Here is a 27325-nt window from a genome sequence, read left to right on the forward strand (position 1 = left end):
TGACTGCTCTTCCAGAGGACCCAGGTTCAATTCCTAACACCCACATGGAGGCTTACAACTGTCTGTAGTTTTAGTTCCAGGGGATCTGACACCCGCACACAGACACACATTCAGGCAAAGCGTCAATGTATGTAAAATAAAGATAAATAAATAAATAAAATTTTAAGTTACTGCTGTGCTGTAATAACACAGCAAGTTCTTGCTCTGAGTTTACCTTTTATTATCATAGCTTCTGACGTCTTCGTTAGTTTAATAACTTAGGAATCTGATTTAATTAACAGTAGCCATGTCATAAAGCTCAGAAATGTAGAAATATGGTTCTTTAGGAAACACTGTAGGCTGGCAGTGTGGATAGTTTGCATAATGGGACGGCTACTCCTAAAAACATCAGATATTCTTTTATTTCATCTTATCTATAACCGAAATGCTTAGGTTAGTTGCAAATTTGTGTTATGATGGGATGTTCTTTGTGTAAACATGAACTTCTGGATTTTTTTTAAAGTGTTTGTGTATATGGTGGTGGCGATAGAGATGGACAAATACAAGATGTTTCAAAAGGTGTAGACATCATTATTGCAACTCCTGGAAGATTGAATGACCTACAAATGAATAACTTTGTCAACCTGAAAAGTGTAACCTATTTGGTAATCATGGAGTAAGGGCTTGGAATACTGGGAGGAAAAAGAACTGAATTTGTAGAAAATCGGGGAGGGAATGGCTGTTTATTGGGCTTTGTAATCTGGAACTATTTTCCATTCTGTTGAGCATAGTAGGAAAGTTATACATTCGGTTTTTCTCATTCAGTACTCATAGAAACTGTTGGGAATCAAGTGAAACAAATCAGTCTGCATTCTATGTCCACAGAAAGTTTATTCTGGTCTTGAGAAGTTGAAATGTCTTAGATAATAGGGAAAATAAGTGTTTAGAAAAGAGATTGGCCACATTCTTCGTTTTGGATACAGGTTTTAGATGAAGCAGACAAGATGCTGGACATGGGATTTGAACCCCAGATAATGAAGATTTTGTTAGATGTACGCCCAGACCGGCAGACTATTATGACAAGGTAAGTATACCTAATTATGTATGTATTCAGAGTAGAAATCAGTAGATTAAAAACTTATTCTATTAGGTTACTTTCTCAACTACCTTTCAGAGCTTTACTTGAAAGTACTTTGAGATTCTTGAATGTAACAATGAATACTTTATCTTTGACTATTATACCTTTCCTACATAATAAATGGGTTTGTTATTTTTGTTACCTTTTTTTGAAACAATATGTAGTTCTGTCTAGCCTAAAACTTTCCATGTAGACTAGGCTGGCCTCAAACTCACAGAGATCTGCCTCCCAAGTGTTGAAATTAAAGATATATACTATCATGCCCAACTATACTTTGTGTGTGTGTGTGTGTGTGTGTGTGTGTGTGTGTGTGTGTGTGTGTGTATGCATATGCACTGTGGCATCTGTGGAGAGGTCAGAGGACGACTTGCAGGATTAGGTCTCATGTGGGTTCTGGGAACGGAATCAGATTGTTAGCCTTGGCAGCAAGTGCTTTCGCCTGCTTGAGCCACTCATGAAGGATTTTACATGAAATTTGTGTTTCTTGGAAAGACCTTATGTTGAATAGATGATCACTTATCTTTAGAGATAAATATTTGATTTCTGATTACTATTCCTGATATAAAACCGAGAAAGCAATGATTGTCTGTGTAATCTATAAAGAATAATTCTTCCTAGGCCCATTTTCTTTATTTGAAAGATGGTTCAGTGATTTAGAATGCTTGTTGCTCATACAGAGGAACCAGATTCAGTTCCCAGCATCCACATCAGGTACATATCAGCATCCACTCCCACCTGTAACTCCATTTCCAGGAAGTCTGATGCCTCTGGCCTATAGGGGCAACTGCAATCATAAGCATATACTCATGCACACATGCGTGTGATGAAAATAATAAAACTAAATCTTTTTTAAGAGTAGTGTATGACTCCCCCTCCCACAAGGCTCATGAAATATACAGAAAATTGAGCAGAAAGAATATAGAAACCAGAGATCAGGGAGGACTTTAAAACAGTGTCTTCTGGACATTGTGAGCAGTTGCTACACAAGACCTGCATACAATCGATCTAGTCAATATCCTAGCAGGAATTAAACAACGTGGGATGGGATATTCAAGGCAGTTGCCACTTGCCAGTAGAAAGCCAATTTTCTTCAGGGGTGGGCCCCTGTTAGGCTCTTATGCTAAGGTGGGTAGCCCTATACCCACATGCATGTGGTAATACGTTTGAACTCAGTAAGGTGTGTGTGTGTGTGTGTAAAGAAGACACAGTAAAAGGGGGTAGGCATGAAGTTGGGAGGTGGGAGAGAAGAACTTAGTAGGTGTTGGGTAGGGTAATAAAGATTTGATCAAATAAAATGCATTTGTGTATTAGTAGAAAATTTTTAGTTTACAGAAAGGATAGTTGAATGACTGTGGAAAAAATACTAAATCACTTTTTCTGTTATCTACCATTTCAATAAAATGGAGTTATATTTCATTGTATATGAAGGTACAAAAGGGGGACCAATTTCATTTTATATATATATAAATATATATATAAAATGAGTGTGTGTGTGTGTGTGTTGAAGAAAAGTATGAACTTTTATGGCCTTTGACCAATATACTTAAAATGATTTGTATGGGCCTAAGCACTTGATTTTCCTTGCTGACACTGTGTGATATAGATTGTTTAATTTTGGCGGTTTGTTTGTTTTGACTTTTATAAAGAATGAGACACAACTAAACTTTTATTACCTTTTTACAGATAAAAATTTATTTGACGTTATAGAGGCATTATTAACCTTTTGGATAATATAAACAAAGAATAAGTAAATGAAAAAAAACTTAAAAGTTATGTCCAGTGGCTTGACTGCAGCTAGACAGCTCAATAGAATTTAACTGTAAATTTGTTTGACTAATTTCAGAGATTAGGAACATAAAGATGTCTTTCATGAGTAGTTTGGTACACAGCATAATTAAAGAAATTTGGTAACATGTTATAATAAAGTTTTGATGTTTGTGTATCTTGTTTTGTTTCCAGTGCTACTTGGCCATCTGCTGTCCGGCGTCTTGCACAATCTTATTTGAAAGAGCCAATGATTGTTTATGTTGGTACTTTGGATCTAGTTGTAAGCTTGTTTTTATTTCTATTAAAACTTTTTATAGGGCTGGAGAGATGGCTCAGAGGTTAAGAGCATTGCCCGCTCTTCCAAAGGTCCTGAGTTCAATTTCCAGCAACCACATGGTGGCTCACAACCATCTGTAATGAGGTCTGGTGCCCTCTGCTGGCCTGCACACACACACACACACACACACACACAGACAGAATATTGTATACATAATAAATAAGTATATATATAAAAAAAAACTTTTTATAATTACACTTAAAGAACATAGGTAAAGGCAGTGGGATGTACTTCAGTGAGGGAGTAGATATTTAGGATCCATGAAGCTCTGGGTTCAGTCCCAACACAAGGGGGAAAAAGGCTGATTTTGATATGTCTGTTTTGTCAACTCATTAGTTTACAGAGTGTGTGTGTGTGTAAATATTTTCTAATATATTATGCATATTTCTAATATGCATATATACTAAATTATATATATATGTATATATATATATATGTATTAGAAAATAGAGGGATTAGGAAGAGGTCTCAGTGGATAAAGTGCTTGCTACTCAGGCATGGAATTCAGATCCTCAGAACCGAAGTGAAAAGTTAGGCAGATGTGGCAATCACAAAGACAGATTCCCTAGGACAAGCTGACTGACTAGTGAGACTAGCCAAAGTCAGAGAACTCCAAGTTCAGTGAGAGACCCTGTCTTATTTATTAAAGTGGGGAGCAACTGAGGAAGATCTTGTCAACTTTGGGCCTCCATACTCAATGTTTCTGCACACATACACATAAAAAATAATAGTAAATATAGACTAATACTTTGAAAAGTGATAAACATTCAGAAAAAAAACTATGTGAGTACTTCATTCTTTGACTAAGTGTTACTACAATCTCTTTTATCTAAAGAGATTTTTTTCATTATGGTTAAAAAATGACACTAGTCAATTTTGTATTAAATTGACAAAGCACTTCCTGAGTTGAGATTCATGTTTTATCACCTCATCACTGATATACAAAGTTCAGGAATATAATGCTTACAAACATGATATTACTTGATGGTTGTCCTTACAACAGTAGTCAATAGCTTTTAGCATGCCTGTCAATCATTCATGTGTTCCCAGACTCAGTGTGGGTAAATAAGTGATAAAAATCAAAGACTGAGCAGTAAGTGTTGAGTAGAAATAGCAATTTTGCTATGCTCACTACCTTTCTATTTTCAAAGTCTTAACTTATTATAAATGCATTTTTGAGTCATTTGTGGGTGGTGCTAACGTACTATGATCTCTGAATTATTTAGGCTGTAAGTACAGTGAAGCAAAACATAATCATCACCACAGAAGAAGAGAAACGAACTCATATCCAAACCTTCCTAGAGAATATGTCACCTAAAGATAAAGTCATTGTGTTTGTCAGCAGAAAAGCCGTGTAGGTATTTCTTTGTGCTTTCTTTATCATCAGCAATCCAGCTGACTTACTCATGACTGTTTCTGTATATAAAATTTCAAATGGGGAAGTTGACAGACTGTTTGCTAGTTGATGAAGGTATTAGAATAAGCACTTCAGTTCACTAACTTTCTTCTTTGGTTCAGTGCTGATCACTTATCAAGTGACCTGATTCTTCGACACATATCAGTGGAGTCTCTGCATGGCAACAGAGAACAGAGTGACCGAGAGAAAGCCTTAGAGAACTTTAAGACAGGTGAGTTATAATTGCTGTCTGTGGCAGTTTCAGGGATTCCAGTACCTGAGCTTGCCTGAGTGATGGTATCTTTTCATGTTTCCTATTTCTCAGTCTGTCCTCACCTTGTAAACCCAAAATAGACTTGTTAGAGCTCTGAATATTAATCTGCTTCTGAGAAATAACTAGCTAACTGTACAAAGACCAATTCATGAATGAGTCACGTCAGAATACTAACTTGTAGTTGAGACTGTATTAGTTTCCCTGAAAGATGTATGTCTTAGTTACTTTGCTATTGCTGTGTTAAAACACCATGACCAAGGCAACTTAGAAAAGCTTTATTTGGAGCCCTTCACCATCATCATGAGCTTGACAGCAGGCAGAGAAGGTGTTGGAGCAGCAACTGGGAGCTCATAAAGCAGAGAGCTGCCCTGGGGATGGTGGGAGGCTCCTGAAACTTCAGACCCTCTCCCAGTGATGTACATTTTCCAACAAGGCCACACCTCTTAATCCTTCCCTAAAATTATAACTACATGGACCAAGCATTTAAACATAGGAGTCTATGGGGCCATTTTCATTCAGATCACTGAAACATTTCTTTTTCCCACATTTGTTCAGATAGTTCAGGAGAGGACCATTTGCTGAACTGTGGTATGGTGTTGTGACTTGCCAGTAGTTTAAAAGTCTTTCTCAGATGTGAGGGCGATCTGGCTGCAACATCTGTCACCCCATTGATCTCCAGGGTTGATTCGGCTGATCTGGCTGGCTAGGCGGGTGTCCCCTTCCTCCCTCACCGCTAAAAAATAAAAGTCTTTTCTGCTTTCACTATAAGCAATAATCATCTAATTAAATACTAAAAATAATAAAATTTCACATGTCTTGGACTGGCTGTTACCAGACAAGTTTAGTGTTTATTTGCCTTTACTCTTTAGGTAAAGTGAGAATACTTATCGCTACTGACTTAGCATCTCGAGGTCTTGATGTCCATGATATCACTCATGTCTACAATTACGATTTTCCACGGAACATTGAAGAATATGTGCACAGAGTAGGACGTACTGGGAGAGCGGGGTAAGCCAGGGGGTCAGCCCAGGAGAGAAGCCAGTTCTGGGTTCCCTTCTCTCCCTGCAGAAACCCATTTTATTCTCTTGTATATGTTCTGTTCTTCTCTAGACCCTTATTGACTCTTTTATCCCTTTTTATCTGAATGAACTAGATCCCGCCATGATTGTAATTTAAGTTTTTTCAATTGTTGTCCATAGGTTTTGTGTGGGGTTTTTTTTTTGTTCTTACTTAGAATTTTGTTCATCTTTTTAAAAGATTTGTTTATATAGATGAGCACTTTATTTGAATGTTCATCTGCACATGAGAAGAGAGTGTAGAATTCCCATTATAGATGGTCATGTGGTTGCTGGGAACTCAAGACTCTGGAAGAGTGGCCAGTGCTCTTAACTGCTGAGCCATCTCTCTAACTCCTGTGTGTTTGGGGGTTTTGTTGTTTTCAGTACCGGGGCTGGAATTTAAGGCCTCACATACTAGGAAGTGCTCTATCACTAAGCCATATCCCTGGGCCTCTTTGTACTCCCCCCACCACACCCCTACCCCACAGTCTTACTAAGTTGCCCAGGCAAGCTTTGAACTTTGTGATCTTCTTGTCTTAGCTTTCCAAGTATGTACTTGTTTGTGCTAATGTTTTTTTAAAAGATTTATTTATTATGTATACAGTATTCTCAGTATTCTGCATGTAGGCCAGAAGAGGGCACCAGATCTCATTACAAATAGATGGTTGTGAGCCACCATGTGGTTGCTGGGAATTGAACCCAGGACCTTTGGAAGAGCAAGCAGCGCTCTTAACCGCTGAACCATCTCTCCAGCCCCCTTGTGCTAATGTTTTAAGCCTGCAGTATTCCAGCAGTAAATGTGTTCAGCCATTACTTTTATTGTTATTGACAAAGTATTCAGATTTGTATTAACATGAGAAGAGTACTTTTTTATCCCTGTTGAATCATTGGGCTGTTTTTAAAGTAACTGAAAATTCCACCAGCCTTCTGGACCCAGAATTTCTGTGTTTCAGACCTGATGAACCATAAATTAAAAATATTTTTTTAAAAAGTACCTGTGTAGGATCCATGGCTGCTCTTCTAGATGCTGAGTTCAATTCCCAGCATCCATATGGCAGCTCACAACTGTCTATAACTCCTATTCAGGGCATCTGGCACTTCATACAAACATACATGTAGGCAAAACACCATTGTACATAAAATTAAAATAAAAAAGTAAATAAATTTAAAAAAAATTACCTGTGGTGAACAGATTTTTTTCTAGTCTTTGTTACCAAGATAAAAAAAATTATAACATCTGTTTTTGTAGAGTGTGTATGTACACATATAGTAAGTATAATCTAGGTATGGTTTACATTATTCAGGACAGTACATAGATGTGATACCATTTTATGGAAGAGTCTTGAGTATCCTCTGATTTGATGTCCTCATGGGGTCCTGGAGCCAACTCCACTGAATGCAAAGAAATGACTTTATTTAGATTCTAAATTGCAGTTCATGTGATATTTACTCTATAACACATACGTGTAAAGGTTGAGGTTTCTTGTTTTTCTTGTTTTCTGTATTAACCAAATTAGGAGTATATGGTATAAAATAAATTATGTGAACTTTTTTCCTCTTAAAGGCGAACTGGTATGTCAATTACCCTTATCACAAGAAATGATTGGAGGGTTGCCACTGAATTGATTAATATTCTGGAAAGAGCAAATCAGGTAAGAATTTGCAACTTATAGAAATTTTTATATTAATGTTTTAGTTATACATTATGTCAGGTACTGAAGGCCTGCTTGGCAAGTAAGGTATATAACAAAACACTAGTAAGAGGGTTATGACATGGCAGTGATTGTGAGCTATGGGAGTATATGACTGGGAATGTGACATGAGTGAGCAATAGATAGCCGTGGGGACACTCTAGGGTCAGTGGTGAGACAGAATACACGAGAAATGATACCATTAAAGGGGGTGTTGGAGCCGGATGGTGGTGGCACACACCTTTAATCCCAGCACTTGAGAGGCAGAGGCAAGTGGATCTCTATGAGTACAAGGCCAACCTGGTCTACAGAGTGAGTTCCAGGACAACCAAAGCTACACAGAGAAAAACCTGTCTCAAAAAAACAGACTGAGGCAGACTGAGAGAGAGGAGTTGACCAAAATGAAGGATGTAAAAAAAAAAAAAGCCATATAGTAGAAAGCTACTGTTTTATGATTCAATTAAATATATATATGTCATTTAGATGGCTCAACAGGTAGAGGCATGTACATGTAGGGCTGACAACCTGAATTTGATCCCCGGATCCCTTAGTGTGGCAGGAGAAAACTGACTCCCAAGAGTTGTCCTTGGGCTGAACCTGAACATATACAAAATCAAATATAAAGTTATTAAAACGTGAAGGAGCTGCAGAGATGGCTCAGCAATTAAAAGCACACTTCCAGAGGACCCGGATCAATGCCCAGCACCCACATGATGGCTCATGATCATCTCTAATTCTAGTTCCAAAGAATCCCCTTTCTGGCCTCTGCAGACACCAAACTCACAAGTGGTTTATAGATATACATGTAGGCAAAATAGTCATACACATAAAATTAAAAAAAAATGTGTTAAAGGAACTGTTAGGCAGCTAGGAAACAATAGAAACAGAGTAGAAGGATGAGCACATGATTCTGTAGCTTAGATATATTTAGGACTTAACTGGCAAAGAAAGACCTTTTTTTTCCTTCCTTTTTTTTTTCTCTTTTTGAAAGATGTCTTGTGATTGTGGGCTTCTCTGAAACAATTTAAAAGTTATCCAGCATATTGTAGAAAGGAAGTCAGAATCCTAATAACACATTTAATAATTTCAGAGTATCCCAGAGGAACTTGTCTTAATGGCCGAGAGATACAAAGCAAATAAACTAAAAAGAGAGATGGAAAAAAAAATGGGGAAACCTCAAGGAAAGCCACAGAAGTTTCACTAATTTACTCGTGTGCTACAGGTAAGTTTTTATGGTGTAGACATTCAGATCTTTGTCTTTCTTTTTGTTTTGTTTATTTTTTGAGACATGGTCTCTTTTTGTATCACTGGGTGTCTTGGAACTCACTATGTAGACCAGGTTGGTTCTAAACTCAAAGATCTGCCTGCTTCTGCCTCCCGAATTCTGGGATTAAAGGTGTGCACTACCACAACCAGCAAAACTCTGTCCTTCAAAACTAGGTTCAGATGGTGTATGTATTACAGTCAGGATACTTTCTAAGAACTGCTAACATAATAAATGATGAATTCTTACTTTTTCACCTATTACCAAAGTCTAATTAATAAACCTTTTTTTAGACATATGCCACCCAGGCTGGCCTCACACCCGCAACCTTTCTGCATTTCTACCTTAGTTTTCTGAGTGCTAGGGGGTTACAGGTGCATAACAGAATATCCAGCCCAGAAGTAATTTATATATTTATCAAATAACTCAAAAAGTATCAGGTTTTGGCAAGCACATGAAAAAATTGGACATCTTGTTCACTGTTGGTGAGGTTGTAAATTGATTTGTCTCCTGTGGAAAACACCATAGTGTTCCTTAGCAATCTGATGTCACCAGTCTACTTCTGGCTATATATTCAAAATGAACAGGAAGCAGGACCTCAAAAATGTATGCTCTTATTTCAGAGCATATACTTTAAAAACAACTCTACTGTCTTAGAAGGAACCTTGTTGTGGAATTTTTTTTAAGTATTCAAGGATGTGTTGAATTTGTTTGACTATGTAAACTAGTGTTGCGTTTGTTTATGTTGCAGAATATTTTCTTAACTATGTAAAGATGTGTTGCATTTGTTTAATTATGTAAAGATAGTATTGCTCTTTTGCCTGCCTAAAGCACCTGATTGGTCTAATAAAAAGCTAAACAATAGTGAGGGAGGAGGTATAGGTGGTACTTCTGAGCAGGGAGGGTAAGTAGGAGGAAGAATTTAGGTTCGAAGAATGAAAAGGAGAAACCAGAGAGATGTCAAGGGCCAGACAGACAGACATGGAGGAGGCAGGAAAGTATAACATACAGAATAAAGAAAGGTAAAAATCCCTGAGGCAAACATGGATTAAACAGGTTAAATTAAAAGAGCTAGTGGGATAAGCCTAAACCAAGGCCGAGCATTCATAATTAATAATAAATCTGTGTCTTTATTTAGGAGCTGGTTGGCAGCCCAAATAAATTTCCAACCACACAACCCAAAGGTCCAAAAATAAGTTAATACAGTGCATCACATAGATAACAGTGGACAGACAACCTTAAAGGGCTTGTGGCCTGTTGCAATCAAAGTGAATCTTGAGGATATTATGCTTTAAATGAAAAAGCTGCAAAAAAAAACCCAAATACTATATATGAATCTAGTATGAGGCATGTAAAATAATGAAATCCCAGTGAAGACAGCAGGATCAGCAGTTCTAGGGTAGCCTGGGCTTACTGAAGCCCTGTCTTAAAGAAATGTCACAGGGACAAAATAATGCTTTCAAGGGTGAGTGGGAGTAAGGTAAGCAAAGTGGACGATACTGCTTAATGAGTATAGAGTTTGAATGTTGTACGTTGAAGACTATAGAAATTGCACAACAATGAATATAGTTATCAGCACTGAACTACACACTTGAAAATAATTGGATATATATTTTATATGATGTAATCATACTGCCCTTTTGAAAACTGGAAAGAATTTTGAGCTGAGCAGTGGTGGTACATGCCTTTATAAGCATTTGGGACATAGAGGCAGGCAGCTCTCCGAGGCCAGTTTGGTCTATAGAGCAAGCTCCAGAACAGTCAGGGCTATACAGAGAAACCCTGTCTCAAAAAAGCAAAACAAACAACAAAAAAGAAATTTGTAACTTTTTTCCCCTGCTTGTTTTTCAGGATTCAAGATTTTATTCAAAGTGGAATTGTTCAAACGTACATCAATGTGAAGAGACTTGGCTGATTCTTAAAATAATAGTGTTTATAAATGTAGAATTCAATGTTTTATACTTTCTTTAATAAAAAGCAATAGTTTTTAACTTTGTTTAACTTTTTTTCATTGTCATTAAGGTAGTACTAAAAGATTTTATTTATATTTTTAATTGAAAAAGAGAACTTTTGGGGCTGAAGATGTAGCTCAGTGGTAGGGTGCTTGCCTAGCATGTACAAGATCAAGGGTTCAACCCTCAGCTCTGCAGAAGACAAAAACAAGAAGACAATTATCACCTGTAATGTTGCTGCACCAGCATCTGTGAAGAGTCTGATGCTTGCTCAGATGTTATCATGCACTGAAAAGATGCTGTGAACAAAATTGTGGATTTTTGCAATAAAAAAAGTTGACTTTTTTCTTTCTGGATGGTATTTTAGTTTTATATTATACAAACAGTTATCTGGATGTACTATGTTCAGAAAAGCACAGATCCCCTTCTGGAAGTGTGAAACAATTAACAGAGAAAAGGTGAGCTATTTGTCCCTCTTTACATTTCAACACATAACACTTAGGCTGACATCCTGGGAAAATCAAACAGCGTTTGCATTAACGTTTCTTCGGTCTCATTCGTTTTCTGCCCCCTTATGGTTTTGTGTTACCTGTTCCACTGTAAATGACAGTTACTTGAATGTTTATGAGCCCTGGGGTTATTGTAGCTCTAATCTGTGTCTGTATATTTGTGTATTATGCATGATGGTGTTAGGCCATACTCACATCTATATTATTCATCCGGTGTTTGCTGAGATTCTGTGGCAAGATAATAATAGAGCCTGATAGGAGCAAGGAAACCATCAGAAATCAACAGCTGAATCTTCAGAAAAATACGCAAGTAGCAGGTAAATTTGAGGTTTTCAAGACAGGGTACCATGTGTCCTAGGCCTGCCTTGAACTTGCTGTGTAGCCTAAGATGACTGTCAACTGTTGATCCTCCTACCTTGACCTCCTGAGTGCTGAGATTACATGCCTGTCATTTTAAACGGCTTCCTTTTTTAGGTACCCTTTGAAATGTGACAGTTACAAACAGTCCCTTATTTGAGGAGACTGCATTCAAAGCCCCGCAGTAGATGCCTGGAACTGGATAGTACTGAATCAAATGCATGTTGTTCTTGCGCATGCATATCTGTAAACAGAGACTGCGCTTTGTTTCCCAACCACCCAGACCTGAATAATCACACAAACTATATTAACTACAACACAGTTTGACCAATGACTCAGGAATATTTTTAGATAGCTCTTACATCTTTAATTAATTCATTTCTACTAATCCGTGTATCACTACGAGGCTGTGGCTTACTGGTAAGATTCTGGCATCTTTCTCCTTCGGCAGCTACATGGCATCAGCCTGACTACACCTTCTTTCTGTATTCAGTTTAGTTTTCCCCCTACCTATATTCTGCCCTACTAGAGGCCAAAACAGCTTCTTTATTAACCACTGGTAATGAAACATTCATAGCATACAGAGGGGAATCCCTCATCATTTCCCCTTTTCTGTCTAAATAAAAAGGAAAGTTTTAACTTTTAACATAGTAAAATTACATACAACAAAGTTGGTATCAAGCAAGAATTAGTTGCAGTATTTCTTTGTGAATCTAAAGTTTCATATCTAATTTATCTTTTACCATAACTAAGGAAAACTATAATTAGAACTATCTAGTCTTCAAAGACCCCTGAAGGATATATTACCTAAGTAAACAGGAAGTGCATTGTAAGCAACTTCCAAATTTCTAGAAACGAAAGAGATATCTCATCACCTGAACAGTCACCCAAAGTTCATCTGTAACGTTGGGGCATCCATCTTTATAGGCCCAGAGTATCTAGCAGGGTTTCTCTGTAGCTTTGGAGCCTGTCCTGGAACTAGCTCTTATAGACCAGGCTGGTCTCGAACTCACAGAGATCTGCCTGCTTCAGCCTTCCGAGTGCTGGAATTAAAGGTCTGTACCACCACTGCCCATCTTGGCAGACATTTCAAAGAAGTAGGAAATTTTAAAAGCTGTTCTCTGCCTTATACTGGCAAAGTTTGTCAGTTGCATTCCTGCAGAATGTCTAGCAGTTTCTTTTGTGAAGCAGGAACCCATCTTTTGGAAAGTTCAGCAGTCACTTTTCTGTGGGTCCTGCACATCCAGTTAATACAACATACTGTCAAGCAGTCCAGGCAAGAACAATTTCTTGCCCAAATGGCTAGTCTTGGCACATTAAAGGCAAATTCCATAACAAGTTTCTTCCATGCCCATCAACCTTTCTAAAGTAGTTGGTGCTGCCAGAAGCAGACATGTCTCACTGTCAGGAAAAGTCTAAGTTCTTAAAATCTTTTAAATGCCATATTCTGCAGGTCTTTGAAGTGTTGAAGATTATCTCACTGAAATATCTCTGTATATCTAGAAAAACTAACATGACAAGTTTGACTATTATAAATGACTATTAATCTAATTTTTAATTATGTGTTACATTTTTTAATGAGCTGTATAAACCATACCTTAAACAAGAGTGACAACTGTACAATCTGGGCACTGGGCAGATTTCTATCACTTGGTCTTACAGAACCTGCACCCAAGTACTGGGATGATGTGAGAACAGTCAGAGCCCCAATAACCACTAGATTACCTCATTTAATACCAGAATTGAGGCACAGGGCTCTGAGTTCAAGGCCAGCCTGGTCTACAAAGTGAACTCCAGAACAGCCAGGACTATACAGAGAAACCCTGCCTCAAAAAAGCAAAACAAAAGAAAGAGGAAAAAAGAGAAGAAAAACACACTTTTTGAGGGAGTAAAGTGCTGGACCAGCATGTATGTGGTCCTAAGTTTTATCCCTTTTTGTAACAGAAAACAAACAAACTGCAACCATCACATTGAAAGTGAACTGGTAATAATTTGGAGCTAAGAAGATGGCTCTATAGTCAAGAGAACTTGCTGGGAATGGAAAGATGGGTGAGTGATTAGGAACACTACTGTTTTTACAAAAGACCAGGTTCACCATGGAACTGTACACTTCAAATGGATCAATTGTGTTGGGTGCATGATATTTCAATAAAGTTGTTCCTTAAAGTGCTTTAAAAAGCCATCAGAACAGTAAGAAACTAGTTTTCCAAAATCTAAGCATGAGTTGAACTCAAAAGAATGGTACAAACCCAGCCTGGTAGTAAGTATATGGATGGAATCCCAGATACTGGTGAGGCTGGGGCAAAGGGAGCTGAAGTTCAAGGCCTCTGGTTTTATTTTTATCATATTTAGGTGCCTGAAACTGAATCCAGGGCTTTGTGTATCTTTCTTTTCGGGAGTGGGGGAAAAAGATACATTTGAAGATGTTAAGTAGAGCTTGATTTTTTGGGGGGGGGGGGGGGGCGTCTGGCATTCTTGTTCGTTGTCCTCAAAACTTTCCTCCCCACACTGACTTTTTCTATGGCATTCAAACCTACTGTTGTTAAGTACAAGGCGCAAAGACTGATAAAGTCAACTACATTAAAACTTTTAAATCTTATTTATTGTAAGATACCAAAAAGTAAAGAGAACACATATGGTAGGCATGATTTGTTATACAGGAACTAACAACTGCAGAGCGACAAGGACGAGGCTCCTGCGACCATCCATGCACTAAGTACCCTGGTGACTGCTGCTTGAATGCAGAGGAGTCCCACACCCATTTCTCTGCGCTGAGTACCACTGATTTCATAGAAACACATATGAAACAAAAATAAATAAAATATAAATTACATACATACACGCACATGGTAAAGGACCTGAAGTAGAGATGATGCAGAAGTCAATTTTCCTTTCCTTTCCTACCCTAGGACACAGGACAGAACCAGGCATGGCTTCCATGTCTATTTCCTGTATTTGTACAAAGCCTAAATCAACCATTAGGGTCTCCCACAACCTTCTGTAGACTTCTGTATCACGACTGTAGGTGAGAAGTGATACTCATTAAGTACTTAATGCATTTAATTGGAGAGGTATGTTTTCCAAAATGGCAAGGTTTTCATTTTCATTACTTAATTTTTCTTTATAATCTTGATATTTGAGTGAATTTATGAAAAAATGAGAACTAAATAATTGTATTCATTTTATTCACCGTTGTGAAATTTTGAGTTATTAGAATCACATTTGGGGGGGTTGCTTTGCATTCAAAGAAACCATGAGCCACATGATAGACAAGCAGCCATATGGGGGGCGGTGTCGAGGGGTTGGGGAACTTCAAGAGAAAGAGAAAGGAAGCACAAATACCAGGTAAGCCTCCTTAGGTTCTGACCAGCACCCAAAAAAAGAAAAACAAAACCATTGTACCTTTCAAAGTCAGGACAGATGAGCAGACTCAGGCCAAACCTCATGTTGACTCACAGGGATTACTGCTGGCTTTTGATGTTTTGTTTCTTGAGACAAGATCTTATTCTGTAGCCCAGGCTGGCCTTGCATTCGTGGCAACCCCCATACCTCAGCTTCTCAAGTGCCAACACACTTAACATATCAGGGATCATATCACAGTCTCATTTTCTAGGTTTTCTACTTTTAAAAAATATTTATTTTGTATGTGTGTTTATGTGTGAGCACCAGGTGCAAGCAGGATCCTGTAGTGGTCAGACGAGATTCCCTAGAACTGGAGTGACAGTTATGACCTGCCATTGGGTGCTGAGAACCAAACCCAGGTCCCCTGAAGGAGCAGTAAGTGATCTTCACTACTGAGCCATCTCTCCAAGTCCCTTCATACTTTGTTTTAAGTAGGTTTCAGGTAACCCAGGCCAAGGATTACACTGAGCTATTGTTCTGCCTCCGCCTCTCATGTGCTGGGACTAAAGGCATACACCACCACAATGGACTTAAGGCACTTTAACCCAATTTCATTTCAAAATATAATTTCAGGCTAGGAAGATGGCTCAGTGAATACAGTACCTGCCTTGCAAGCATAAGGACCTGAGTTCAGATCCCAGCAACAACGTAAAAGCTATAAAGATAATGTTCATCTATAATCCCAGGACTGGGGAAACACAGACAGGTGAATCGTGGGACTCACGGGCTAATCACCCTGGACACCTCCATGAGCTCTGGGTTCAAAGGCAGACTGTCTCAAAAAAGTGAAGCGTGATCGAGGAAGACATTTGGCATCAATCTCTGTTCTAAACACATACTCACAAGAACACATTATAACACATAGACAAATGCATTAATCTCAAAACTTGTCAAAAATTGGAAATCCATTGTTTCTTTCATATTCTATTTTCCTTATCAGAAATTCTTTACTTTTTTGGTCAATTAGTTCTTGAGAGAAGAGATTGAACTTTGGAATAAAATAATGCATCAGTTTCTCTGTCCTGAGGCATTCAACAAAGAATGTCAAAAAGTTATCAAAGCATCTGCTGAGGTGCTTGGGGTCCCATTGACTGTCCTGTGGGTTCTCAGTCCACATGTGAAGGATCGCAGTTTTCACGTGGTAAGAACAGAATTCATCTAGTTCTTGATACTCTTTTTTCAACTGTTCCAAAAGGTATTTCATCAATTTTAAACAATCTTTCCTGTTTTTTTAAAAAAAGATATTTTTACTTATTTACAACCTGCATCTTTTGAGACAGGGTCTCTCTTTGTAGCCCTGGCTTTCCGGGAACACACAGACATCTACCTGCCTCTGCCTCCCAAATACAAATGTTGGAATTAAAGATGTGCACCATCTTGTCTGTCTTTTTTCCTTTTTAAATGCATTTCCTTCTTTATTTATTTCCAGGTTTTTGAGGCAGAGTCCCATATAGCTCAGGTTGGCCTTAAACTTGTCATGTAACAGAGGCTAGCCTTCAGCTCCTACTTCTTCCCCCCTCTCAAGTGCTGGGATTGCGGTGTGTACCACCACCCTTGGCTCAGTCTCACTTCCTGATGGTGTATATTCTAACAAGAAAAATGACCCACTTAGTGTGATTTAAAGTTTAGGCAGTCAGTTCCTAAACAGCAACAAAACTACTCCTTGCCAGAGCAGCTACCACTATCCAATAAGAACCACTCTTTGGCCTCTTCACCTATCATGAAAATAATCTACTCAGTCAGTTATAGTGTGTATGCCTATAATCCCAGCACTTGGGAGGCTGAGGTAGAAGATTACAATGAGTTCAAGATCAACACTGGCGCCAAGTGGTGGTGGCGCACACCTTTAATCCCAGCACTCGGGAGGCAGAGGCAGCTCTGTGAGTTCAAAGCCAGCCTGGTCGATAAGAGTTAGTTCCCGGATAAGCTCCCAAAGCTACAGAGAAACTCTGTCTTGGAAAAAAAAAAAGACTTTAAAAAGAGTATAATAAATATTATGTTGATATAATATGTATATATACATACCTCCTCTGCTTCCTTCCCTTCCTCCATTGCTCCTTTCCCCTTGATCTCTACCCTAAATCATCCCAGCACCACCTTCTCCCAACCCAGGCCAGCAATAATCATCCTCACATCTGGGCTATGGCGCCAAGAGAACATTAAATGTTAACATCATAGGCAATATTCTGTTTAAATAAAGGACATTACCTGCAACATTTCGCTCCACCAGCTTCACAACATGTTTTGTTTATCCCATGATTTGTCAAAATGTATTTTTCAGTGTGAGAGAAAGACAGGCGCCATGTCTTGCCTTAATTTCAGAAAGAAAAACAGCTGTTTTACTAAAAGAAGCCACATGTAAATAATACAATATTTACATTTAGATCCTACACTAAAATATCATTCTGGAGACATTTAAGAGGAAGACAGACCAAAAGAAGTGAACGGATACAAAAAGTAATTATTAAAATAAATATTATACACCAAAAGTGGGTCTAAATGAGGAAAATTCAGGGCTGGAGAGAGGGCTCGGTGGTTAAGAGCATTGCCTGCTCTTCCAAAGGTCCTGAGTTCAATTCCCGGCAACCACATGGTGACTCACAACCATCTGTAATGAGGTCTGGTGCCCTCTTCTGGCCTGCAGACATACACAGACAGAATATTGTATACATAATAAATAAACAAATAAATTTTTTTTAGGAATGAGGAAAATTCAAAGTTCAAAACTTAATATACTTAGCCAAGATCAGATATATTATCTCTTATATTGTGTTAAATTCATGTCATTAATATTTTGCTTCTCTGGTGGTTTAACTCCCCCAGAATCTTTCAAGAAGCTTTGATTTGCACAGATAGATGAGCTGCTAAGCAGGTTTAAAGAGGCTGCGAAACTAACACAAGATCACAGAGCTGGTCAAGGGAAAGCCTTGAGATTCAGAACCACAATAGTGTGAGTCCAAGCAGCACTGTCTTTGCTTAAAAAGAAACACAATTTAGTATTCACTATGTAGTTGAGATGACCCGAATCTCCTGTTCCTCCGTCCCTTGCCTCTGTCTGCTCCCCTCTTGGCAATAGTACAAAAGCCATGCATTTCTCAATCCTAGCTAGCCACGCTCATTTTGTGATCTGTTTAGTCTGATGGTTCTGGAAACGCCTGCACACCGTGGACTGTTGATCTCGTGCTGCCTTTGTATGTAACACTAATGATCCTTTTACATTCTTCCCAGTGATCTTCACATTTAACAAACCTTGAAAACGATTTCCAACTTTGGCATTCTTAGGTACAAGATAAAAAGGCTCTCGTCTTAAATTGGTCCTAACTTTTGTGCCAAGCCAGTTTTTGATGGGTAGTCCTTCTTCGGTGCTATTAGGCCAGGAGGTTTTTAATTCCAAAGCCAGAATTATATCCACAGATATTTCTTCCGGGTTTCTGATCAGAAGTGTTACAGCAGGGCTTCCTGGTTTTTTCTCTTCCACATGGACATCTATATCTGTTTACACATATTGAAGAAAGAAAGGGTTGATCAATTTTCTCTGGAAATATGGAAAATTTACAGAACTATAATTTAAAATCCAAAGCCTAAGCCCCAATTAACATCAGCTTCAATATACAACTACACCCCATGAGGCACATTGTTTTAGCATGTAACCAATAACTATCTGGAGACACTGTCAGGATTCTATCTAGGACCTGTGGTGAAGCATTTCTAAAGACTTTGGATTGGAGAGTGCTGTAACTAATTTTCATTTAGAATTTTAAGTGGTATTTAGAGAGAAGCCACATCACAGCAGGAAACAGAGTAGAGCAGACCACAGCTACGTCCAGCAGAGAGGCCGCGAGTACACAGTAGCAGAAGTGAGAGCAATTGCCGAGATTCAGGCTATGGTCCAGTGGTAGTGCTTGCCCAGTATGCACAAGATCTTGAGTGCAACTCCTAGTGTCCCCCAAAAAATATTTTCAAGGCCAGCCTGCGTTATTTAATAATACTTCATCTCTAAATAGAGAAACATATTCTCAAATCAAGAGGGCACAAAGTCTGTGAGCTAAGGAAGGAAGGCAGATGCCTTTGCTGTGATTGCAGGAGTCTGTCCTATAAAATGGTGACATTTCTATTTCCCAAAACAAAACAAGCAGGAGGAAGAAAGACTGAGCAAAGGGGAGCTCAACATGAGCTTGCTGGGAGTGTTGGTGTAAGGTTTTAATGTTAGCATTCAAGGGACAAGGCCGGCCTGGTCTACATAGTGAGCAGGTAGTACACAGGTCAGCCAGGGTTCCATAGTGAGATCCTGTTGCTGAAGATAGACGAACAGCTCGATGTCCATGTGGAGACAGTAGGGTGGTCAGTTCAGGGAGCTTTGGGAGGTGGCAGTAGACTACTCCAAGTAAAGACTGCTGGAGTGCCCACAGAGCGGGGAGAGGGAAAGAGAAGTTGGGGAAAGAGACAGAGAGATACACTCATGGGTGCACGGAAAAGGGAGAGGCCATCGGAGATCAGGAGAGGAATGTATGTGAATAAAACTGCATCTGGTCTGCAAGAAGCAAAACCAAAAATCTCACCTTTGATTTCTTTAACTTCTTCTTTAATGATTTCCCTAAACTTTGACAGCATCTTGGAAGCTGATAATATTTCCCCTTCTAAAAAGTGACTCAGAGGATTTCCACCTGCAATTCTTTTGAACTTCACATAATAATAAGCCCCAGTGTCACAGTACTCCTGCAGCTGGGCTCTGGGAACTTCCAGCTTAAACATGACATCAAATTCATTAGGAGCAGAAATCTAAGGGGTAGGAGAAACAGCATTAAGATATTTTCTTGTAAAATATTTCCAAACAACTGCATTTTTTGGTGGAAATTTCACTTGAGACTCCGCATATGAAAAAGCAAGTGAAAAGCAAGATCCCAGCTAGCTTTGGGGGTGCACACATTTCATCCCTGCTAGCCTTGGGGGTATACACATTTCGTCCCAGCTAGCCTTGGGGGTGCACACATTTCGTCCCAGCTAGCCTTGGGGGTGCACACATTTCATCCCAGCTAGCCTTAGGGGTGCACACATTTCATCCCAGCTAACCTTGGGTGTGCACACATTTCATCCCAGCTAACATTAGGGGTGCACACATTTCATCCCAGCTAACCTTGGGGGTGCACACATTTCATCCCAGCTAGCCTTGGGGGTGCACACATTTCATCCCAGCTAGCCTTGGGGGTGCACACATTTCATCCCAGCTAGCCTTAGGGGTGCACACATTTCATCCCAGCACTTGAGAGACAGAGGCAGGGGGATCTTTATGAGGTTTCAGACAACCAGGACTATATAGAGACCCCGTCTGGAGGGGTGGGGGGTAAGAGAGAGGAGAGAGGAAAAAGAGAGAGAAGCAATATTATTGATTTTAGATTGTAGATTAAATTCTCTCAATTTTTTTAAGCACAAGCAATAATGTTTGTTTCGTTTGTTTTAAAATAGGGTCTTACTCTGTAGTCCAGACTGTCCTGGAACACATGGCATAGCCCAGGCTAGGTTTAAACTCAAGTTTGGTTCCTAGCATCCACATCAGGCAGCTCACAGCCACCTGTAACTGCAGTGCCAAGTAACATGATACTCTCTTCTGGCCTCCACGGGTCCCTGTACACAGGGTACATATAAACTCACACATATACATAAATAGCATATGAGTAATTTTTCTAAATAAAAGCCTTTCCACAAAAAGAACTCTAGTGTTGGATTGCTTCTCTGGCAAACTGTTCCAACACAGAAAACAAACAAACAAAATATAAATAAAATTTACATATCAAAACCCTAGGAATAGGGGTTAATCCCAGCATTCAAGAGACAAAAACAGGTAGATCTCTGTTGAATTGACACCACCCTAGTCTACCTAGTGACTATCATTCAGGTAGGGCTAAAATGAGGTTCCATCTTAAAACACAAAGTCACCAAAAACACTTTTTTAATGAACTTAAAAATGTTGTTGTGGTTACTTTTTTTTTTTTTTTTAAGGTTTTTGAAGACAGGGTTTCTCTGTGTAGCTTTGGAGCTTGTCCTGTAACTCGCTTTGTAGTCCAGGCTGGCCTCAAACTCACTGAGATCCGCCTGCTTCTGCCTCCTGAGTGCTGGGATTACAGGCATGTGCCACCACCCAGAGTGATGTTCGTTACACACTGCAGCCACCCTCCTGCCACAGTGGTCACAGAAATGTGTGTTGAGGTGACACACACCTATAATCCTGGCCCTAGGAAAACTGAGGTAAGAGAATCAAAAGTTTGAGAGACCAGCCTGGGCTACACAGTAAAACCCCATCTAAAATCAAAACAAACAATAAAACTCTTTTTCATGTTCTCAACAACAATCATAATGTACACTTTTCCAAATTAAATACCACAGAGAGCTCTGGGAGACGGTTTTGCTCAGCGTGCAGGAAGGCCTGGGTTCCATGCCCAGCACTGTATAAACTAGGCGTGATGATGGCGTATTTCCAGTGCTAGGGAGGTAAGTCAGTAGGATCATCCTTGGCTACACAATGCATTAGAGGCCAGCCTGGGGTACATGAGACCCTGTCATAAAGTAGTAAAGTAGACTAAAGGAAATAAAAGTATCACACAGACTTCATCAGAGTTGTGCTTTAAAAACAATTATTTATGTGGGTGCTTTGCCTACATGTATGTCCTTGCACCATGTACATGCTTGGTGCCTGTGCAAGCCAGAAGAGGGTGTCAGATCCCCTGGAAGTTCAGATGTTCAGGATAGTTCACAGATGGTTGTAAACTACCAAGTGGGTGCTGGGAACTAAACCCTGGTCCTCTGGACCAGTAGCCGGTACTCTTAACCACTGAGCTGTCTCTCTCCTGCCCCCTACTGGTTCTTATGCTATGTTTATCTCATTTGCACATCTCTTGCTAGCACCTTTAAATAGGTCATTTTAGTTTATTAGTTTTGTACCTAGTAATCTTGCTAATTCTTTTTTTTTTTCTTTTTGGTTTTTTCGAGACAAGGTTTCTCTGTAGCTTTGGTGCCTGTCCTGGAAGTAGCTCTTATAGACCAGGCTGGTCTCGAACTCACAGAGATTTGCCTGCCTCTGCCTCCCGAGTGCTGGGATTAAAGGCGTGCGCCATCACTGCCCAGCTTTTTTTATTATTATTATTTTAATAGTTTGTCCATAAACATAATTATGCCATCTGTACATAATAGTTTTTTGCCCTTTTGCCAATCTTACTCATGTGGCTTCTTTTTCTTGCCTTATTGTAGGGACTGTATGCATTAGTTCGTTTTTATAATCTATTCATGCTGTAAGTTGCTATGGTTTTTTCTTTTCCTTTTTATTATTTTTGTTTTGTTTTGTTTTTGTTTTGAGACAGGGTCTCTATAGAACCCTGGCTGTCCCAGAACTCTCTATGTAGACCAGGCTGGCCTTGAACTCACAGAGATCCACCTGCCTCTGCCTCCCTGCTGAGATTAGTGTTGCCATATTATTTGGATAAAACTACTAAATTAATTTACTTCTTGCAATCTTCATTGTGTTTCACGTCTGAGCCATACTGCCACTATCTTCAGGAATTCAGCTGGGCCTGCTCTCCAAAGATCACCAGAGTTAGGCATGCTGGCTGTTGATGCTCTCTCTCAGAAGGAGGTCGCAGAAACCTCACCTGAGTGTCCAACCACCTCATGCAACTAGCTGTAAACAATTCTGACCATGTCTCTGGAAATAACTAGACTCAATCTAGATATACTTGGGGAAGGATTAAGAAAGGCGACTGTTGGGAGCCACCTGGAGGCACAGGTGGTCCTGCAGTTTGGAGGTAGCCACGTGGGGCTGAGCAACCCTGCCTGCACCCTTGCCTGCACATGCTCAGAACAGCAGAATGGCATTAACCAATCAGGACAGCGTTCAAGCCGCTCCACCGTTTAAAAGCAGATGCCTCGGGACCCTACTTCCTCTCTCTAAGCTTTCTCTCGTCCCTGCTCTATCGCCCCTTCCCCCAATTTTCCTCAAGGGAATGCTCCAAATAAAGATGTGACCAGAGAAGGAATTCTCGTTTTTGGTGGCGTTCATTCCTGCGGGACAGGATGGCCCCCCGCAACTGGTGCTCGAAACTCCGGGACGCTGAGGGACCCTGACAACTACGCCGGGGGACCCTGAGAAAGCCCGGGAGAAAAAGCCAAGATCAGACACCAGCACAGAGAGCCTTGAATTTCAGAACTCTGAGAACATGGAGCGGTGAGTGACGTCGGTTGAAATCCCCAGAAAGGGGAGGAAAAGAAATGTAAAAAGGAATTTCAAAGGATAGGCCTAAATAGAAAAGAAAATACAAAAAAAAAAAAAAAAAAAAAAAAAAAAAAAAAAAAAAAAAAAAAAAAAATCAAAGTTAAGGTATCTGAAAGAAGGTACAGAAAGCAACGGGGAAGAAAAATCCCTTAAGTTCAGTGCAGGTGGAGCTGAGAAAAAGCGAGGTTTACGGTTGGGAGATCCGCGGCTTCCTCCGTGCGTACTCGCTGATAGAGACTGGAGGCAACAGTCTCGTAGGGAGGCAAACTTGATCACTGCCTTCCCTATTCTTAAAGAGCCACAGAGCTTTTGGAGGTGATTTTCGCCTAATTTTGTTAAGAGAGCTCAGTCTCTGGCTCTCACGTACAAAAAACTTTAATTTTTTGACTGAGAAAGACAAGCTGCTTGATCGTGCTGAGAGTGCTGGCGGCAGCCGGCCCGCCTTTGAGCGGTAATGCCTGATTAGAAACACGGAAGTGGGCCAGGCACGGTGGTGCACACCTGTGATCCCAGCTACTCAGGAGGGAGACGCAACCAGTTGCTGGCGGGGAGTTTGCTGGAGGCCTGCGAATAGCCAGGTCGCGGGCGGGCTAAAGTCCGTGTGACATCAGAGGCTATATGTCCCGGCCTTCTGGCGGGGCTATGGTTTTTGGAGGACCTTTTCAGCACCTGAGCGGACTCGCCTGACTGAGGCGGAAGCTGCGTGGTGAGCAGCGGCGCCATAGAAAGCAGAGAGGAGCTGAATCGGCTCTGCGGAAAAACTGTGTTTCCATAGCAACATGGGCGAGCGGGGAGGTGAGTTCCCAGAGAACGGGGCTCTGCGCGCGGGCGGACCGGGCAGGAGAAGCCCCTCCACGGGTGGGCGGATGCCCCCCCTCGCCGGAGCTTGAAAAAGACTCACAGCCGGTGGTGCGAGTTCATTGCCTGAGGTGAAACGGCGAGCCCGCGCACGGCCCGGGGCGGGGCCATGCGGAGCGCGCCACATTGGGCCTCAGAGGCGGAGCTATGGCAGCCGCCGCCGTCTGCTGCCGCCGCCGTCCGCTGCCGCCGCCCTCAGCCAAGGTCGCTAAGAATTCAGTCAGATAAAAACATTTGTCGCCAAGAATTCAGTCAGATAAAAACATTTATCCCCCAAACATCGCCCCTTTGTCAGCAGGAAGTAGCCAGATGATCGACGTCCATTCTCCCTCAAAGAACTGGTCCTAATTATCATAATAAAGGCGCGTCAACCTGGTTATCATTACCTATTGCCCCTGGCAACGGGTGAAATAAACAATGTTACCTAGAGGTTTTTTCATCTGAATAGGGGAGCTGGAGAGATGGCTCAGAGGTTAGCCATCTAACCTTCCAAAGGTTAGATGAGATGACTGCTCTTCCAAAGGTCCTAAGTTCAATTCCCAGTGACAACTGCTTTGGTTTTTAAACAATAGAGGGGGACTACACTACCAGTGACAGCTTCCCCCAGAGAAAGGATTTCTCTTGCATTCTTTACACTTAATTTTAATTCAAAATTTTGCTGGTACAGGCAAACAAGATTTGCTCTTTGAAACGGAGACATGCAAGTCTCTAAGTTCAAAACCAGCCTACTTCCAGTACTGATTGTGCTGAATTTTTACACTGAGAGTTTTTAGTACTCTTAAATGTTTATTTGGGAGGAGAGTTTTGTTTATGTTTTTCTAGGAATGCTGACATACATCTGGATGCCAGCGAGACCGACCAGAGAGATAAAGAAGATGACCCAGTGGATGCTGAGTGTCCTGCTGTGGAAGATTCGTGCGGAGGCAGCAGAGATGACCTTCTGGGCGGTGCCAAGAGCAGCTGTTTCACACCATCGACTTGAGCAACACCCTGTGCAACCTCTTATCTCTTAACAATTTTCTGACTGACTCTATTCTGCCTTTCTCCCTCCTTGGGGATGGGTGGGAGCAGAGATATCCTTGGCATGCTGCGTCTAGGTGGGGACCAGATTGAAGAATAGTTTTGCCTTATTGCTCTTAAAGACAATAATTAGGGGGAGATGTTGGGAGCCACCTGGAGGCACAGGTGGTCCTGCAGTTTGGAGGTAGCCACGTGGGGCTGAGCAACCCTGCCTGCACCCTTGCCTGCACATGCTCAGAACAGCAGAATGGCATTAACCAATCAGGACAGCGTTCAAGCCGCTCCACCGTTTAAAAGCAGATGCCTCGGGACCCTACTTCCTCTCTCTAAGCTTTCTCTCGTCCCTGCTCTATCGCCCCTTCCCCCAATTTTCCTCAAGGGAATGCTCCAAATAAAGATGTGACCAGAGAAGGAATTCTCGTTTTTGGTGGCGTTCATTCCTGCGGGACAGGATGGCCCCCCGCAGGCGACTCCATTCACTCAGCTATAGCATGGTCATCATCCGTACTGGGATCAGACCTTCCACTCTGATTGCTTTCAATCACATAGCCTCTCTACCAGAACTCAGGAGGAGCCGAGTTCTTCCAAAGAGGAGTGTTAGGAGAAACTAGCAATCGATATTGGTCTGTCTGCTAACTGAATGAATTTCAAAAAAAAAAAAAAAAAAAAAAGAGCGTGGGCTGTTCCAGAAGGGAAGTGAATGAACCCAAGGGTGTGGGGAACCCCAAACAGATGAGGGAAGTGAGGCGGAGTGGGCCTGGAGCCCCTCCAGCAAAGCAGGTCCTGGCAGCTCACCTTCACATGCTCATAGTAGCTGCCAGTGTTCAGTTGCTGCACGCCTTTGAACTCTGACTCACGGTTCTTCATTCTAGTCAGCAGACGCTTCACGACCCTATTCACTACGTCGGCCGCCACCGAGATCTCCATGCTTTTCAACCTCAATTTTTCCAGTACATTCTTGAGTTTTCCCTCGGGGGTCTCTTCCGGTTCCTTCCTGGACGCCCGAGGCGTGCTCAGCTGCCTAACGGAGCGCGCGCCTCTCCTGCGGCTAGGACCCTTTGCGACCTCAGGAGCCTTGGGGTGCGCGGGAGGCAGGAGCTCCTGGAAAGCGGGCAGTTCGGGGTAAAGGATGGCTGGAGGCAGGTGCTCCAGGAAGGCGGGCTGTTCGGCGACTCCTGCGGCGCCAGTGGCTGAGGACCGTAGGTCCGTGATGCGCATGGACGCCTGTCCCGGTCGCGCTCGGGTGGTTGGCTTCTCCGTGGGGCCCCCGTCACGCTCCGCACGCCGCGACCGCGCTCCCCTTTGCGGGCCGCAGCTTCCGGCGTGGGACGGGGCGGCCACGGTCCCGTTGTGCTCCGTCGTGGTGCACGGTTTCTCCGTGGGGTTCCCGTCACGCTCCGCACGCCGCGATCGCGCCCCTCTTTGCGGACCACAGCTTCCGGCGTGGGACGGGGCGGCCACGGTCCCGTTGTGCTCCGTCGTGGTGCACGGCTTCTCCATGGAGCCCCCGTCACGCTCCGCACGCCGCGACCTCGCTCCCCTGTGCGGGCCGCAGCTTCCGGCGTGGGTCGTGTTGCGCTTCGCAGCCGGCTTCTTAGCGCTCGACGCCGGTGGCCTTTCGCGCTGACCTTTCATAGCTGTGTCTCACAACTCTGGAAGGGAAGAATCGACTTCGGGGAAAGACCGCGGGAAGGAGAACTCTCGGTAATCGCTGGAAATCGAAACCCAAATATCTGGCGGGAACGCAGCCCGCCTGTATCGCCGCGAGCAGGCTCCGGGACCCACGTGAGCTCTCACGTCGCGACCAGGAAGAGGCAGTCCAGGAGTTGAGAACTTTCTCACCCACTCCCGGGGACCTGCTGAGCCACTGGCTGGGAAACCACCCACCCCTCCTTTATCGCAACGACACGGAAAACACTGACTACCGCTCAGCCAGATTTGCTGACCTACGAGATTTATTTAGGGACATCGTCGCTCGTACATTTGAAGTTGATAATGTTTTCTGTGTAAACTTTAAATAGGAATTTGGTGCTCTTGTTCATGAGAAATAGAGATACACAAAA

The 27325-nt window shown here is 41.6% G+C and overlaps 2 protein-coding genes and 1 pseudogene across 4 annotated transcripts in view; 2 read left to right on the forward strand and 1 right to left on the reverse strand.

The window, feature by feature from the left end:
* The window catches only part of Ddx43 (DEAD-box helicase 43), a 28736-nt gene extending 17529 nt beyond the window's left edge, over positions 1–11207 (forward strand). Inside the window, exons 9-17 of the mRNA XM_085689440.2 lie at positions 503–644; positions 963–1063; positions 3077–3164; positions 4448–4575; positions 4740–4849; positions 5761–5899; positions 7514–7601; positions 8731–8862; positions 10756–11207. Coding sequence (XP_085545566.1) covers positions 503–644; positions 963–1063; positions 3077–3164; positions 4448–4575; positions 4740–4849; positions 5761–5899; positions 7514–7601; positions 8731–8844 — 910 coding nt within the window. The 3' untranslated portion in view covers positions 8845–8862; positions 10756–11207. The remainder of the gene's footprint in view (positions 1–502; positions 645–962; positions 1064–3076; positions 3165–4447; positions 4576–4739; positions 4850–5760; positions 5900–7513; positions 7602–8730; positions 8863–10755) is intronic.
* Cgas (cyclic GMP-AMP synthase) lies at positions 5956–27115 on the reverse strand. 3 transcript variants are annotated; one of them, XM_085689443.2, is made up of 5 exons: positions 26058–27115; positions 19684–19903; positions 18374–18616; positions 17333–17435; positions 5956–7341 (listed from the first exon to the last, which is right to left on the reverse strand). In XM_085689443.2, exons 1-5 carry the CDS (start codon positions 26895–26897, stop codon positions 7317–7319), a joined length of 1431 nt encoding a protein of 476 aa, XP_085545569.2. In that variant the 5' UTR covers positions 26898–27115; the 3' UTR covers positions 5956–7316. The 3 variants fall into 3 exon arrangements, with proteins under 3 accessions (XP_085545569.2, XP_087761548.1, XP_048291669.3); XM_087905422.1 differs by lacking the exon at positions 5956–7341 and adding an exon at positions 11555–11616; XM_048435712.3 differs by lacking the exon at positions 5956–7341 and adding an exon at positions 14303–16347 and having other exon boundaries at positions 26058–27114.
* On the forward strand, positions 24131–24320 carry LOC148122240 (Nuclear RNase P; annotated as a pseudogene).
* Positions 27116–27325: the final 210 nt, after the last annotated feature.

Source organism: Myodes glareolus, chromosome 4 (genome assembly GCF_982192425.1).
Source record: "Myodes glareolus chromosome 4, mMyoGla1.1, whole genome shotgun sequence".
Lineage (NCBI taxonomy): Eukaryota > Metazoa > Chordata > Mammalia > Rodentia > Cricetidae > Myodes > Myodes glareolus.